Source organism: Papio anubis, chromosome X (assembly GCF_008728515.1).
Source record: "Papio anubis isolate 15944 chromosome X, Panubis1.0, whole genome shotgun sequence".
Taxonomy (NCBI): Eukaryota; Metazoa; Chordata; class Mammalia; order Primates; family Cercopithecidae; genus Papio; species Papio anubis.
Window position 1 is genome coordinate 33,979,590 of NC_044996.1, and position 15,499 is coordinate 33,995,088.

General features: G+C 38.1%; 1 protein-coding gene across 2 annotated transcripts in view; it reads left to right on the forward strand.

Annotated features, from left to right (window-relative positions):
- LOC101009313 (putative uncharacterized protein CXorf42) overlaps positions 1-15,499 on the forward strand; it is a 117,136-nt gene that overhangs the window by 3,877 nt on the left and 97,760 nt on the right. The window contains exon 2 of one of the 2 annotated variants that reach the window (XM_017954289.3): positions 1,587-2,889. The exons of the other annotated variant lie outside the window; for it this stretch is intronic. Within the exon in view, the coding sequence (XP_017809778.1) occupies positions 1,587-1,710 (124 nt within the window). The 3' untranslated portion in view covers positions 1,711-2,889. Of the gene's footprint in view, positions 1-1,586; positions 2,890-15,499 lie in introns of those variants that run through there. 2 annotated transcript variants of the gene reach the window in all.

Sequence of the window (15,499 nt, forward strand, 5' to 3'; positions counted from 1 at the left end):
ATGTGCTTCACAGGTAAACCTGTAATTTGTGACAAGGTGATAAAGCATTATTATCTGAAGTGTATTCTTATAGATACCCTTGGGAAATGCTTAAAGGACTGGAACTCATAGAATTAGAGTCAGAAGGAACACTAAAAATAATTTTCTAGGCAATACCTAAATTATTGCAGATGTGATCTTCAAAGGGAAAGATTATATAATATAGAAGGTCCCTTTCTAAAGTATTATAGAACTTTATTTATTGATTTATTTGCTTTCTTTCTCTCTTTCTTTCTTTCTGATGTGGGGTCTCACTCTGTCACCCAGGCTAGAGTGCAGTGGCATGATCATGGCTCACTGCAGCCTTGACCTTCCCGGCTCAAGTGATCCTCCTGCCCCAGCCTCTCGAGTAACTGGGACTACAGGTGCACACCACCACACCTCGCTAATTTTTAAATTTTTTGTACAGAAGGGTCTCACTGTGTTGCCCAGACTGGTCTTGAATTCCTGGGCTCAAGCTGTTCTTGTGCTTTGGCCTCCCAAAATGCTGAGATTATAAGTATGAGCCACCATGTCAAGCCTACTGTAAAACTTTAATAATACTTATTTTCAGAATTATCTGCAATAAAACAAATATATAAACATAATATATAATATTATATAATATTATATATTTATATGTTATATAAATATAATATATAATATTATATAATATTATATATTTATATGTTATATAAATATAATATATTATATATTATATATATGTTTATATATATATACACACACACACGCACACACACACACACACAAATTTTTTACCATGACGTAGCCTCGGTCCTGAGAACATGTGTCCCCCAAATCTCTTTAGATTGTAGCTTCTTAGGGTCTTCTTGCTCTGAGGAGACAGAACAGTTGCTGCTCTACCATTTCTTTTTCACATGCTTAGAATAAAATTATGATATCTTCCTCAGACTTCTTATATACAGTTTCTTTCATCTTTCCTTCTGATTCTGATTTCTCGATTTTTGCCCTGTGGTTTCTTCTGAAAATATAAATCCTCCATGCTGCTTTCAGTTTGAATAGTGTTTGCAATCTATAAAGCATTGTGCAAATGTAAATTATTTTATTATTATGAAGGTGGCAGACCCTTGAACTGTGATTTTTTCTTTTTTTTCTTTTTTTTTTTTTTTTGGCAGTCTTGCTCTGTCACCCAGGCTGGAGTGCAATGGCATGATCATGGCTCACTGCAGCCTTGACATCCCAGGCTCAAGTGATCCTCCCACCTCAGCCTCCTGAGTAACTGGGACTACAGGCAAGCACCACCATACCTGGCTAATGTTTTAAATGTTTTGTATAGATGGGGTCTTGCTATTTTGCGTAGGCTGGTCTTGAACTCTGGGACTCAAGTGATCCTCCCACCTTGGCTTCCCAAAGTGCTGGGATTACAGACATGAACTGTATTCTTATGAAAGCAATCCAATGCTTGTTTTTAATGGTTCTTGGACAATTGTCATTGTTGCTGAAAAGTTTTAAGTCTATGTTTTTATACTCTATGGTCCATATTTCATCACTTTTCTAATTCTTATAACCATTTTCTTTAAATTCAGCTCTGCTGCACATATGCAAGTAGAGAATGAAGAGCCAAAGAAATGTACTACTTCAGTTTCTACATCAGAAGGTATTTTTAAGATACAGACCTTTCTTGAGAAGTTAAAAAATGTTTATAAATAGTTGAACATTAGACTTTACTTTTATTCAGATTGCCTATCATCTATTCCTTTTCAGTATTTCAAATGTAGTAAGATTGATAATCAGAAATGCTTTTTTAGAAGTTACTTTTTTATTTGTATTTTTTATAGAAAAAAAGTAGTCTAGTCATTCAAGTGAAAGGTCCAAGAAAGGAAGAAAAAAAAATTATCGAAAAGAAAACACAAGAAGTATTCTGAAGATAGCGACAGTGACTCTGATTCTGAAACAGACTCTAGTGGTAAGAAAGCCAACAGCGTCCTGCAAGCCTTGCTTCAAAACTAGTTTTATTTCTTAAAACTTATTTTAGAAGAAGGTTCCTGAAAACAATAATAATACTGAAGAGTTTTTGAACACTTGCTAACCTTGTGCTAGGCATCCCCATAAGTGCTTTATATTCATTTATTGCCATCTAATCCATAAATAACTGTAGGGTACTTCTTATAGATGAAGAAATGGCGACAGAGCAGGTTATAAGTACTATCCCCAAGGTCACACAGTTGGGATTCAAACCTAAGCAATTTGACTCCAGATTAGTTGTGCATAGTTGTACAAAGCACGTGGCACCAGACCACGTCAGGGGATTGGGCTGTACCAAAGTAAGCCTTACAGGGCTGCATCAGCCCAGTGGAAGGGCTTTTTGGTGTAAATCTCATGCCCAGTGGGCACTGCTGTACAGTTTCCAAAAAGGCACTCCCTTTAGACTGGCTGCCAATTTGTGGAAGGCACCCCATCTGGGATAGTGCATCACAAAAAGCCACCTTTTTTATGCCCTCTCCTGGCTAATAATTGACCAGAGGGTTCTTCTTCTTGGTTGGCATATTCCACAAAGGCCCTGCTTCCTCTGATATTGCCCCAGTTTCCTGGTCCCCAATGTCACTTTACTTCCTTGCTGCTGGAAAACCAAACTTTCTTAAAGCACACATCTAAGCATGTCAGTCTCATACTCAAAATCCTTCAATAGTTCTCCATAGCCCTCAGGGTAAAGTTCAGACCCTGACTGATCCTTCTCTAATCACATATACCCTGTCACTCTTTCTTGCACCATACTCTGTAGCCTGAAAACTAACTTCCTTGCTTCCTTCCTTCCTTCCTTCCTTCCTTCCTTCCTTTCTTTTCAGGGCCTCCCTCTTTCACCCAGGCTGAAGGGCAGTGGCTCGAACTCTGCTCACTGCAACCTCCACCTCCAGGGTTCAAGTGATTCTCCTGCCTCAGCCTTCCGAGTAGCTGTGACCACAGGCGGGCGCCACCATGCCCAGCTATTTTTTTAAAAAAAATTGTAGAGGTGGGGTCATGCTGTGTTGCCCAGGCTAGAACTGCTTTCTGTTTCCTCAGTATTCTATGTTCTTTCTATTGACTCTATTACTTGGTAGAGAGGCCCTCTGCCTACAATACCAGTCTCTTTTTCCAACAAGCTTGGCTTACTCATTGCCACAATGGGCATGCAGTACTTTTGTAATCAAATAACTACTCTAAGAGCCACCTTTCCTGGTCAACCATTCCTCAACCACCCTCCTCCAATCAGTCTGATTTTGAGACTCCTCTGTGTGTCCAGAGCAACCCAAGCTTCCTTCTGTCACTCTGGATTGTATCAATCTCTTTACCTATTTGTCTCCTCCATTAGACTGAGCTCCTAGAAAGCGTTCTCCTTCCCCACTCCAACACACACGTAGTTTTCTTTCCCTTTTTATCATGAAAATCTTCAAATGTTCAGAAAAGTAAAGGGAATAGTGTAATTAATACTATATACTTTAGTACTCAGGTTTAACATTTGTTAGCATTGTGATATGTTTGCTTCAAATATAGATTTTTCACTAAGGTATTCAAAGTAAATTACAAATGTCATCACACTTCAATACAAAATATTTCTATGCATCTCTTTAAAATGATATTTCTTAACCATAATACCATTAACTTATGAAAAAATTAACATTAATTTCTCATATCATCTAATACCTAATGTGACTTTAATAATGTATATATCCCCAGTGCCTAGCACAGTTCCTGACAATAGTAATAAATGTTTGAATGAATAAATTTCTGTGTAACAACAAATGAGAGACAGCAAAAGCATATATATTTACTCAAAAGTATTGAGGTTTTAAAGGTAACTTTTTCAAAATTATAATGTGTTTTAATTTGCAGATGAAGACACAAAAATGAGAGCAAAGACAGCTAAGAAAAAGGAAAAGAAACACAGATGGCCAGATTTTTTTCTTTAATTTTTATTATGAAAAAGGTCAAATGTGTATAAACATACATAGAATGGTATAATGATCCCTCAGGCACCTAGCACCCAGCTTGAACAATTAACAACTTGTGGGAAATTGCCACTGCCCCCTAATTAATTTGAAACCAATCCCAGGTATAATGTCATTTATAAACAATTCAGCATGTTTCTCTAAAAGACAGTGTATTAGTCTGTTTTCACACTGCTATAAAGACATACTTGAGACTGGGTAATTTATAAAGAAAAGAGGTGTAATTGGTTCATAGTTCTGCATGGCGTGGGAGGCCTCAGGAAATTTACAATCATGGCGGAAGCCAAAGGGGAAGCAAGGCACATCTGACATGGGAGCAGGAGAGAGAGTGAGATGGGGAAGCACCAGACACTTAACAGACAACCAAATCTCATGAAAACTCACTCAGTATCATGACAACAGCATGGGAGAAACCCATCCATTCAATTACCTCCCAACAGACCCCTCCACTTGTATTGACATGTGGGGATTACAATACAAGATGAGATTTGGGTGGGGACAGAGGCATATCATATCAGATGCACATTCTTTTTCTAAAAACATAACTACAATACCATTATCATGCCTAAAAAAATTAACAATAACTCCTCAACTCTCATCACACTCCATTTTTAAATTTTTGTTGTTTTCTAGCCTAGCAGTTTCACATGAGGAAGACAGCATAAAGAAAGCCAAGGTCTGACTGCTTCTTTTTGATGAGAATATGAATCAGGGAACTACCTCCTCCCTCTTGCTTCTCCTAGCAGTAAACAAAAGGTTCCCTTTTTGTGTTTTTATCATCAGGAACCAGGGTCCAGGAGGTTGAATGAGACAAAATACATTTGAATGCATGATTGTCAGCTTCTGAGCTGGAGAATATGCAACAATATGCCTTCTGGGCTGGGGATGGAAGAGAAAAGGGAGAACGGCCTCATTCTGGCTTTGGTGGAGTCTCCTCTTGTGTTCCATTTGATGCAGAGGACCTTTGGGCCAGAATGGTTCCTATTTCCCTATGTCCTCCACAGAAAGGGAGGACAGTGAACAGAATTTGGAATATACTAGATAGATGTTTGGCTGCCACCTTCCCATAGAGCCCTATGAGTAGCTTCTTAGGAAGATTCCTTTAGACTACAGGGTTATGTCTGAGCTCTTCAGCACAAATGGAGACGGGCCCTGTCTTGAAACACTGTTCTTTTACTAGGGACTTTCCCCACCGCCATTTTGCATATGTATGTATGTGAGATGTACAGGGCCTATTGGTGATTGAGGAATGTCAGCTCATAAAATGGGGCTTCCTTGTAATTCTGTTTAAATGACTTTTCCTTTGAAATTCTTATCCATATTTTATTTGGCACACAAAATAGATATACAGTTGACCCTTGAACAATGCAGGTTAGAGCTGCATTTGTCCACTTACATGTGGATTTTTTTCAATAGAGTTGCCCCCGCGTCCCCCCCCCCCCCCGCCATATCCATAGGTTTCACACCCGCAACCAAATGCAGATCAAAAATACCATATTCGTGGGATGCAAAACCTGCAGATAGGTAAGGCCAACTTTTTGTATACTTGGATTCTGCAGGGCCAAATGTGGGGCTTGAGTATGCATGGATTTTGGTATCTGCAGGGGTCCTGGGAACCAATGTTTACAAGGAATTCACAGCTTTGTTTTAATATAAAATGTGCCTTATAAAAAATGGTGCACTGACTTTTTTGTTTAGTCAATTCATTTAACAGACATTTGGTGAACTGCACTTGAGGATGTGCCATGCAGAATTTGAATCTGGCAGAAAAATATTTTGGAAAAATTTATAAAAAACAGGCCTAAGAAAATGGAGACTACAAATGAATGCTGATGACAGGGGCCTATACCAGGCCAAACAAAGTCAGGGCAAAGCAAGGCATAGACAGAGGAGGCAAGGACAGCATGGGAAGCCTGGATATTCTAGGCTACAGTGGCACTACAAGAACCCAACTCCAATTGGGCTCCTGAACAAGGATGGCATTATAGGGCCCATCCAAGATTTCGATGACAGGGAGATCGATGGCAATCGGTGACATATATCTAAAATCTAAAGCCTTCTGATATCTTCTCTACTTGACCTTCCTAATCTTAAACCAAACCTTCAAGGGGAGAAAGAGAATTGGTTCAGTATATTTAACAGTTCATATCTTAATAGAAAAATATAACATGCAGATCTATGTGCTATTGAAATTTTAAACCACAATGGGAGAGACTATTATGTTATTACTAAAATATCTTAGGAAAGTTAACACTGCAAGCCTTCCCTTCAGCTCACCCTTAGTGAGCATAGACTATTTGCCAAGCTCTGGACTAGGCCTCTGGCTTTGTTTTGTAAACCAAAAAGTATCTGAGACAGGTCTCAATCAATTTAGAAAATTTATCTTGCCAAGGTTAAGTATGCACCTGTGACACAGCCTCAGGAGGTCCTCACGACATATACCCAAGGTAGTCGGGGCACAGCTTGGTTTTATACCTTTTAGGGAGACATGAGACCAATCAATATATGTAAGATACACATTGGTTCAGTCCAAAAAGGCAGGACAACTGGAAGTGGGGAGGGGACTTCCAGGTCATAGGTAGAGACAAATGGTTGCATTCTTTTGAGTTTCTGATTATTCTTTCACTGAATACACAATTTACAGGAATATTCACTTATCCCTTAGTCTGGCTTAGTCAAACAATAGGGCAAAGGAAGCAATCAGATATCCTTTAGTCTCACGTGAGGAGAGGAATAACTTTGAGTTCTGTGTGTTCACAAGGAATTTCCTTGTGAGCAAATTGTGAGGGAGGTACATAGCTTTTAAAGAAATCTTTGTAGTTATCTTATTTAGGAATAGAACAGTAGGCAGGTTTGTCCTGTCCAGCTTGACTTTTCCCAGCTTGACTTTTCCCTTTGGCTTAGTGATTTTGGGGTCCCGAGATATATTTTGTTTTTATATTCCCCCCCCCTTTTAAAAATCTTTCAGAGAAAGCATTTTAGAAGAAAATGAGTCCTCCTGGTCTTAGGTTTGTCTGATCTCTCATGGCTAGGATGCTTTATTCCTAGATGAGTAGGTCCCATGTTATTGGAAAAGCTCATGTTTAGCAGGTTGTGAAGTCTCATGTCCTATGAAGAGAAAACAGGGGGAGGAAGGGAGAAAAGCAACAACAAACAAGCAAGAACAATCCTGGAAAATCTATATAGGCCATATTACTCTGAAGTCCATGCATCAGTAGGCAGGTATGAAAGTGGTTTGTGTATGTAAATAGGTTGCTGTTATTTTCTTCTGAAGTTGTCTAGCTTCAGTTTGCAGGGCTTGAAGAAAGCACAGCTTAATATTTAGTGATTTTAAATGAGGAAAAATGGGGAAGAAGGGAAAGGAAAGAAGGACAATTTGAAAACATCATTTTGGAGACTTGTAGCCAGGAAAAATTTTAGAATTCAGTCTAAACTATAGAAAATAGTAAAAATTGAAAAACACTAGGCAAGACTGGAATCTAACAGGTATACTATAGTTTATTTTGAAACTTTTTTTTTCTCTTTCCAGTCCTGTTTTCACTAAAGACAAATCAAAGGACAAATTCATTTGCAAAATAAGTTTTAGTCTATGGCTAGAGTATTTGCATAAAGTCAGCAAGAATAATTATTTGTCATATAGTCTTCTCTTTTTTTAAAATTGACTTTGCTGGAACTTTATTCCACAAGGAATCTTAGATTCAACTTTAATGCCTTAAGCCCAACCTGTGCCTGCAAATACTTGTATTAATTGGGTGAATTCCTCACCTCGAGGTCCCAAGAAAACTTAGGTCTCCTGGGCCTGTCAGAAAGTGACATTCTTTACTTACCACACGTTAGGAGACTGTACAGGGACTGTGTAGATAAGGTACGAGAATAGCTTTTACAAGGGGCTTTTATTGGCCCTGTAAGTCAACTTCGATTTCTTAAAGGAATCTGTATCCGAAAGTATGTTATTCTTGTCAATACCTTGGTAAAATAACCAGTTTTTCCAGTTATGTCCTGTTACAAAAGAAAATAGATTCTTATTGCACTTATGCAAATAACTATATTGCTGTAAGTTAAGAATACACACAACTAGTTTCCAAATTTTGGAGAGATCAGGTAGAGAGAAATATGCTCTAAATTTTGTTTATACGAGTATACTTAAGTGTTAAAAGCTGTAAATAGCTCTAAAGAAAAGTTTTCTTGGCTCTGAAAAACAAAGGATGAGCAACATTTTGAGCAAAAGTCATAATTATTTCAGTTTTCTATTAGTTCAGTCTATGCAATTAACTCCTGTTCTGCTTGATAATCATGAACATTTCAGCTCTCCATGGGAGTCTTGGAAGTTTTTCCTCTATTCTAGTGTCACAGTCTCCAAAGTTATCAGAAATGTGCATTCAAGAGCACCTGTCAGAGTCCTATGCTGATTATAAAACCACCTTTTGAAAAGGATGAAAGTGGCCGGGCACAGTGGCTCACACCTGTGATCCCAGCACTTTGAGAGGCCGAGGCAGGTGGATCACAAGGTCAGGAGATTGAGACCATCCTGGCTAACATGGTGAAACCCCATCTGTACTAAAAATACAAAAAAAAAAAAAAGCCAGGTGTTGTGGTGGGCACCTGTAGTCCCAGCTACTTGGGAGGCTGAGGCAGGCAGGGGAATGGCGTGAACTCGGGAGGCAGACCTTGCAGTGAGCCAAGATCGCGCCACTGCACTCCAGCCTGGGCAGCAGAGCGAGACTCCATCTAACAAAAAAAAAAAAGATGAAAGTAAAATAACTGTGGGTGAAAAAATCTTAGAACAGTCATAGTTAAAGAGACAATTGACAAAGAAATTTGGTTACTTCTGTGGCATACAACAATTTAAGATAATAATCACAATTACCACTGATAACATGCTAAGACACATCAGAATCACAGGAATTTCATACAATTCTGGAACACATACTAATAACACATTTATATAAATATAATCCAAAGAAAGTTAAACACTTTCATATTTAACAATACTTCTGTATGATTTTATTATACCAAATAAACTAAAGATGTCTGTTTTGGACTTCAGGAGACTAATATCAAAAAATTAATGAGGTCCGAAGTTAAAATTTTATTTTGAAAAGTTTGTCAAACATAAATAGTTTAAAACACATTATATTACAAAATAGGATCACGGGTCATTGTAAAATAAGTCATTTAGCCAAAGTAATAACTCGATTTTTTAAAAAAGGTAAAAGCCTTTATTTGAGACAGGAGACTTAATTTCCAAAACAATCAGTCCTAATAAAGATGGCATGAGGCCCAATTAAATTTGTTTTTCAAAATTTTATAAACAACCTATAAAATTTTAATCATCTTGACCATAAGATATAATTTTCATAAGTCTTTTTTATAACCTTTATAACCTTTTATTAAGGAGTGGGTTAATGCTTCAAGAAAACCTTGTTAATCTAACACAGGAACCCATATGCTAGTCTTACATCATTGTGCCTTTGACATTAATGGTTAATTTGTAGAGAAACTGAACTTGTCTGTCAAAATTGGCCCTTACAATCTCACACATCCACCTCTCTCATGATAGTCCCTGGGCCTTCAGGAGTTGAATAGTTTCTGGCCTGTGTCTCATGAATGCAGTTTATTTTGATTGGCATCTTCTATCGGCTCTGAAGATGAGGCTTTAACTGCTGTTAGTGTTTAAGATTTAGCAGGACTTGGTCCTTTTTAGACCCAGGAGTCAAAGCCCTGTAACTTAATGGCACAAGGACTTTAAAAGCACATACAGAAAGTTTCATGGATGTAATACCCTCAATTACATTTTTTTAAAAATCTCAGTGTTATTTCCAAGCAAACCAAAACTTAGTAATGACAGGAATTATTTTGATAAAGCATAAAATCTGTTTATTAGGCCAGTTACCCAAAGGCAAAAGAAAAGATCTGCAGTGTGACTGCTGTTCCCTATGGGGAGTCCATTTAGATAACCTGCCACTCAAAGCTAATGAAAAGGGTACTTGAATTAGTTGGACATAGAAAGAGTGTTTCCTGGGTCATAAATGCAAATTTTCTGGTTCATAGAACAATTTAAAGCCAAGAGCACAGAATATTATGTTGGAAGGAAACGTTTTCTTTAGACCTTTACAATAAAACATTTTTAGCATCAGGCCACAACAATTAGAACCTGAAGGGGAAAAAATACAGGAGCTGAAAAGGAGTTGAAGGATAGAGTTATTATTTCAGGACTTTTAAAAGGGGAGAGAAAGGTAAAAACAGCGAGACACAAAAATTAAACTTTGCATTAAAAAATTAAAATGTCTTGTAATTTTAAGAGTAAAGCAATACCTTAAGAAAATTTCATTGTCCTAACCAATTCTTTAGTATATAATTCTTTTTTAATATCAAAACTCAATCTCTAGAAAGACATTATAAATCATTTCCCTTTAATTATAGCCAATTAGATCATATAAAAGATTTTTTCCATAAATCTTATGACTTATACAGACCATTCATGACATGCTTGGACTTTCTGGTTTGTCCTGAATATCCCTCTTTCTTAAACAACCAGTCATTTTATTCTAGGACAACAAAATTTATAATATACGATTCTTTTTTTTTCTTTCTTTTTTTTTTTTTTTTTGAGACAGAGTCTTGTCTGTTGCCCAGGCTGGTGTGCAGTGGCACCATCACGGCTCACTGCAGCCTCCACCTCCCAGACTTAAGCAATCTGATCCTCCTGCCTCAGCCTACCCAAGTAGCTGGGACTGCAGGCATGCAGCACCATGCCTACCTAATTTTTGTATTTTTTTTGTGGAGATGGTGTTTTGTACTTTTGCCTAGGCTGGTCTTGAACTCCTGGGTTCAAGCAATCCACCCACCTCAGCCTCCCAAAGTGCTGGGATTACAGGCATGAGCTACTGTAGCTGGCCTAATATTCTTTCTCATATAAAATTATTTTTCTTTAAGCTTTTTTTTTTTTTAACCAAAAATACCTCTTATTTCCTGGTTTCTTTTACCTTGTTTTACATATAACCTTTAAATAAGCTTTTAGTTAGACAAATGTAATTCACATTTAAATAAGAGCACACTTTCTTTTTTTAGAAAGAATGTTTTCCTATTATATTTTTTATTGGAAAATACCCATTTAATGAAATATCTATTATTTAGTTTAATATAAATTTAGATTCTAAATTATGACAAATTTGTCTATAAGTATCCCATTATATTTACCTAATTTATTTTAATTGTTTACCTAGATTATTTATGAAAACTGTGATAGTCATCATTTAAAATTATTTCCCTGTCAAGCATTTTATAGCCTGTGAATTTGAGGTGTTTATCTAAGTAAGAACCTTAAGATTAAATATATGGTTATCTTACTAAATAATCCAAAATTTAGCTGTTTACATTAAAGCAGTATTAACATCTTATTTATCAAGAATTACACAAGCAAATATCATTCTGTTTTGGACTGGGTTTATAGTTTAACCCTTATGCCAAATTTTGACACCTTATAGTGTTTGGCAGGGATAAGTATGAAATCTCTTGATTTGTAAGTGCAAACAAAAATGTATGCTGACAATTCTTAAGACATTTCTGATATTATTTTACCAATAATTGTAAAGCTAGCTTATTAAAGATTTTAAGTCACATGAACTTGAAAAGCATTTGGGCTTATTTAATTTATGAGTACTACTTAGCTTTAAGCCAATTTGGTACCTTGTGACCAAAAATACATAATAAAATGCATGCATGTACACATAAACACACACATACACACCCATACAAAGATCCTATAGCTTTTAATTCAGAACTCTAGCCATGAAATAGTAATACAAACTCACCAGTTTGCAAACAATAGCAAAAAAAAAAAATGGTTGGATGCAAACAGTGAATTTTATTTCAGTAGAAAAGTAACAGCAGACTTAAAGCAGGTAGAAAAGAAAGCTCCCACTCATCACCCAGGGGTGCCTTTCAGCTGGGAGGAGCAAAATACCCTTTCATTTCGGTGCTGAGGAAACTCAGTCTCTCATTTATCTATGAAAACAACAGTTCAGTTCCTCATGCAAATGTGCAGACAAGTCAGTTGAGATTAATTTCAGGATGAAAGGCAACTAAGAAGACACTTTAGAATGAACCTCTGAACTAGAATTATGATGCTAAACAGTTTCCTAGGAGGAAAAAAACTCAGCTGAGAACAGTTCCCATAAACTGTCCTCAGCCACTCTTAACTTTGTAGCTCTCATTTGCCATTACATATGCCAAGGTCAAATCCTCTTACAGTACAAGGTAATCTCTAGTACTGCCAAAAGCCAAAGAGGTCGGGTAATGTAATACAGGAGAACAGAGCTTTAGACCTACAAAGAATCTGCCCATGACTCTTGAAACTCTACAAAGAAAACAGAACACTCCAAAGAGGCATGAATAGTGCCTTTGTTTTGAGTTCCTTGAGGGGTTTGACTCATTAGAAGCCTTCTCTAGATTTTTTCTTGGTCGACGATGGCAAAGGGGATGGAGGAATAGGGTGAAAGAAAAGTAAGACAGGAAGTAGACACAGAAACTAAACACATTTTTTTTCTTTTCTTTTCTTTTTCTTTTTCTTTTTGCAACTGCAAGGAATTTTAGCCAATTCAGAGGCCTTGTTCCCCACAATTTGGAATTCTCATTCAGATTTGACCAAATTGGGTACAGTTGGTCAAATCCAATGGGAGAAAGACTGAAACAATAACAAAAAAACCACAACAGTATGATCACTGAGTATTCTAATGGTAAAGAGAATTAAGACCAGCTGGTTGTCAATTTTAACCTTTAGTTATTAAGGAGAATTTCCAAGACAAAAAAAAAAATTCAGTTATTTACGTAGAAATGGGTCTCAGACTGAAGACTGCTCTCTACCATCCTAGAAGTGGGAAGAAACTCAAACTTGCCGTCCTTGTTGGAAGCAAGCTCAAACTCCAGAAAGGAGTTGCCTGCCTTCCATCGTCATGGAAGCAGGAAAACTTGCCTGTCTTGTTGGAAGCAAGTAAAACTCCAGAAAAGGAGTTGTACAGCAAAATATACTTCAGATCTCAATGAAATTTTGGGAGATCAGGGATTCTCTGGAGGGAGGGGAGCTCCCAGGCCTCAGGAAATTGTCCTATTGGTTTGAGCTATAAAGATAGCTCAAGTTGGTACCAAGTACCAACAGGAGATTTGCCAAAGGTCAGGGCCACCTCCACTGAGTCCCTTTGTGGTCACCAATTTGTAAACTAAAAAGTATCTGAGACAAGTCTCAATCAATTGAGAAAATTTATTTTGCCAAGTGTCAGGTCCAGGGGCAGGTTCCGGCCCATGCTGAGGTCGAAAGGAAGTGGGTGGATGGGTGGCAGATAGCTGAAAGAACACTCGGGTCAAGGGAGTGGGGGGCGTAGGCAGGTGAAAGATGGTTTTATTCAGCAGCTCTCTTACACTGTCTCTGTCTTCGCTAATTGCTGCAGCTACTCCCATACACAGCCGCACGGCCAGCTCTCCCTTCAGGGTCAGCAGCTTAACTCTTTCCCTCTGGGTGCAAGCAAGCCAAACTGTGTCCTGGCTTCCCACTGTCCATCTGCAAGACAGACAGCTCTGGCTCTCTCTCTTTCTCTGGGTGCACCTGTACAGCGTCAGCAGGGTAGTTGTACCTTTTGCAGACAATAGTGGCTCTGAGCTGAGTGATGAGCCTTCCCATGTTATGGCTACATGGCTGTGATTATATAACAAGTGGAGTTATGTGCCTAAACTTGTTGAGTCATGCAGGATGTTTACCTCAGCCTATGTCTGCCTGGCTTCAGTGCAGCCATGTTCCTTACACCAAGGTTAAGGATGCGCCTGTGACACAGCCTCAGTATGTCCTGACAACATGTGCTCAAGGTGGTTGGGATACAGCTTGGTTTTATATGTTTTAGGGAGACATGAGACATCGATTAATATATGTAAGATGTACATTGGTTCGGTCCAGAAAGGTGGGACAACTCGAAGCAGGGAGGGGGCATCCAGGTCATAGGTAAATAAGAGACAAATGGTTGCCTTCTTTTGAGTTTCTGATTAGCCTTTCACTGAATGCACAATTTACAGGAATAGTCACTTATGCCTTAGTCTGGCTTAGTGAAACAATAGGGCAAAGGAAGCAATCAGATATGCATTTGTTGCACAGGAACAGAGGGATGACTTTGAGTTCTGTCTGTCCTTTGTCCATGATTTTCCTGATGGGCAAATTATGAGAGAGGTATGTAGCTTTTGAACAAATCTTTGTAACTATCTTATTTAGGAATAGAATGAGAGGCAAGTTTGTCTGATACAGTTTCCAGCTTGACTTTTCCCTTTGGCTTAGTGATTTGGCGGTTCCGAGATTTATTTTCCTTTCAAAGTTTCTACCCACTTTTAATACCCTTTCATTTTTTTCCAAGTCTTGGATGCAAACCTAGCTAATGAATTGCACTGTGTCCTTTCCGTTAATGCTATGCTTGGTAACAGAATAAAGAAATATTAGTGTCCTGACAACTATCAGCTGTCCAGCTGTTCTGCCCCTCCTTACTACAAATAGTGTCACTCTGGTCATGGGAGAAGCTAAGCATCATAAAAACTGAATCTTTTTAAAGTCATATTGAGGGAAATAGTCCTGTGATATTATAATATATTAGGTCTTTGTCCCTGGTTCCCATCACAAAGCTCCTAAAACCCTTGAAATTTCCTGACAAATAGGATTATCTTCTTATTTATAATGTGTCCCTTTGGATTACATCTGAGTTTATGCTAATGATATAACTCAGAGTGTGACTCCTAGGTAGCCCAGGATAGGGCCAGTCACCTGAAAAAACAGGTAATAGAGGATTAGAGGATTGGCAAGTTGGAACTTTCAGCCTCACCCACCAACATCCAGGAAAGGCGGGAAGGCAGGGCTAAGGGATGAGTTCTATAAAAACTTTAATAAATTTTTTTTCTAGGCATAGTGGCTCATGCCTGTAATTCCAGCACTTTGGAAAGCTGAGGTAGAAGTATTGCTTGAGGGCAGGATTTCAAGTTCAGCCTGGGTAACATAGCAAGACCCCATCTCTACAAAAAAAAAAAAAAAAAAAATTTTAAATTATCGATGCATGATGATGCATACCTGTAGTCCTAGCTACTCGGGAGGCTGAGGTGGGAGGATCGCTTGACCCCAGGAGTTCACAGCTGCAGTGAACTATGATCAGGTCACTGCACTGAAGCCTGGGTCACAGAGTGATACCCTGTCTCTAAAAATAATAATAAAAACATAAAATGAAGTATTTTTCATTGACATGATTTTGTACACATTTATGGGGTATAATGTGATGTGTGTGTGTTTGGGAGATAGGGTCTCCACTCTGTTGCCCTCACTGGAGTACAGTCGCTTGATTATAACTCACAGCAGCCTTGGACTCCTGAGCTCAAGGGATTCTCCTGCCCCAGCCTTCGAAGTAGTTAGGACTACAGGTACACACCACCATGCCCAACTAATTTTTAAAAATGTTTTGTAGAGATAGGGTATCACTATGATGCCTAGGCTT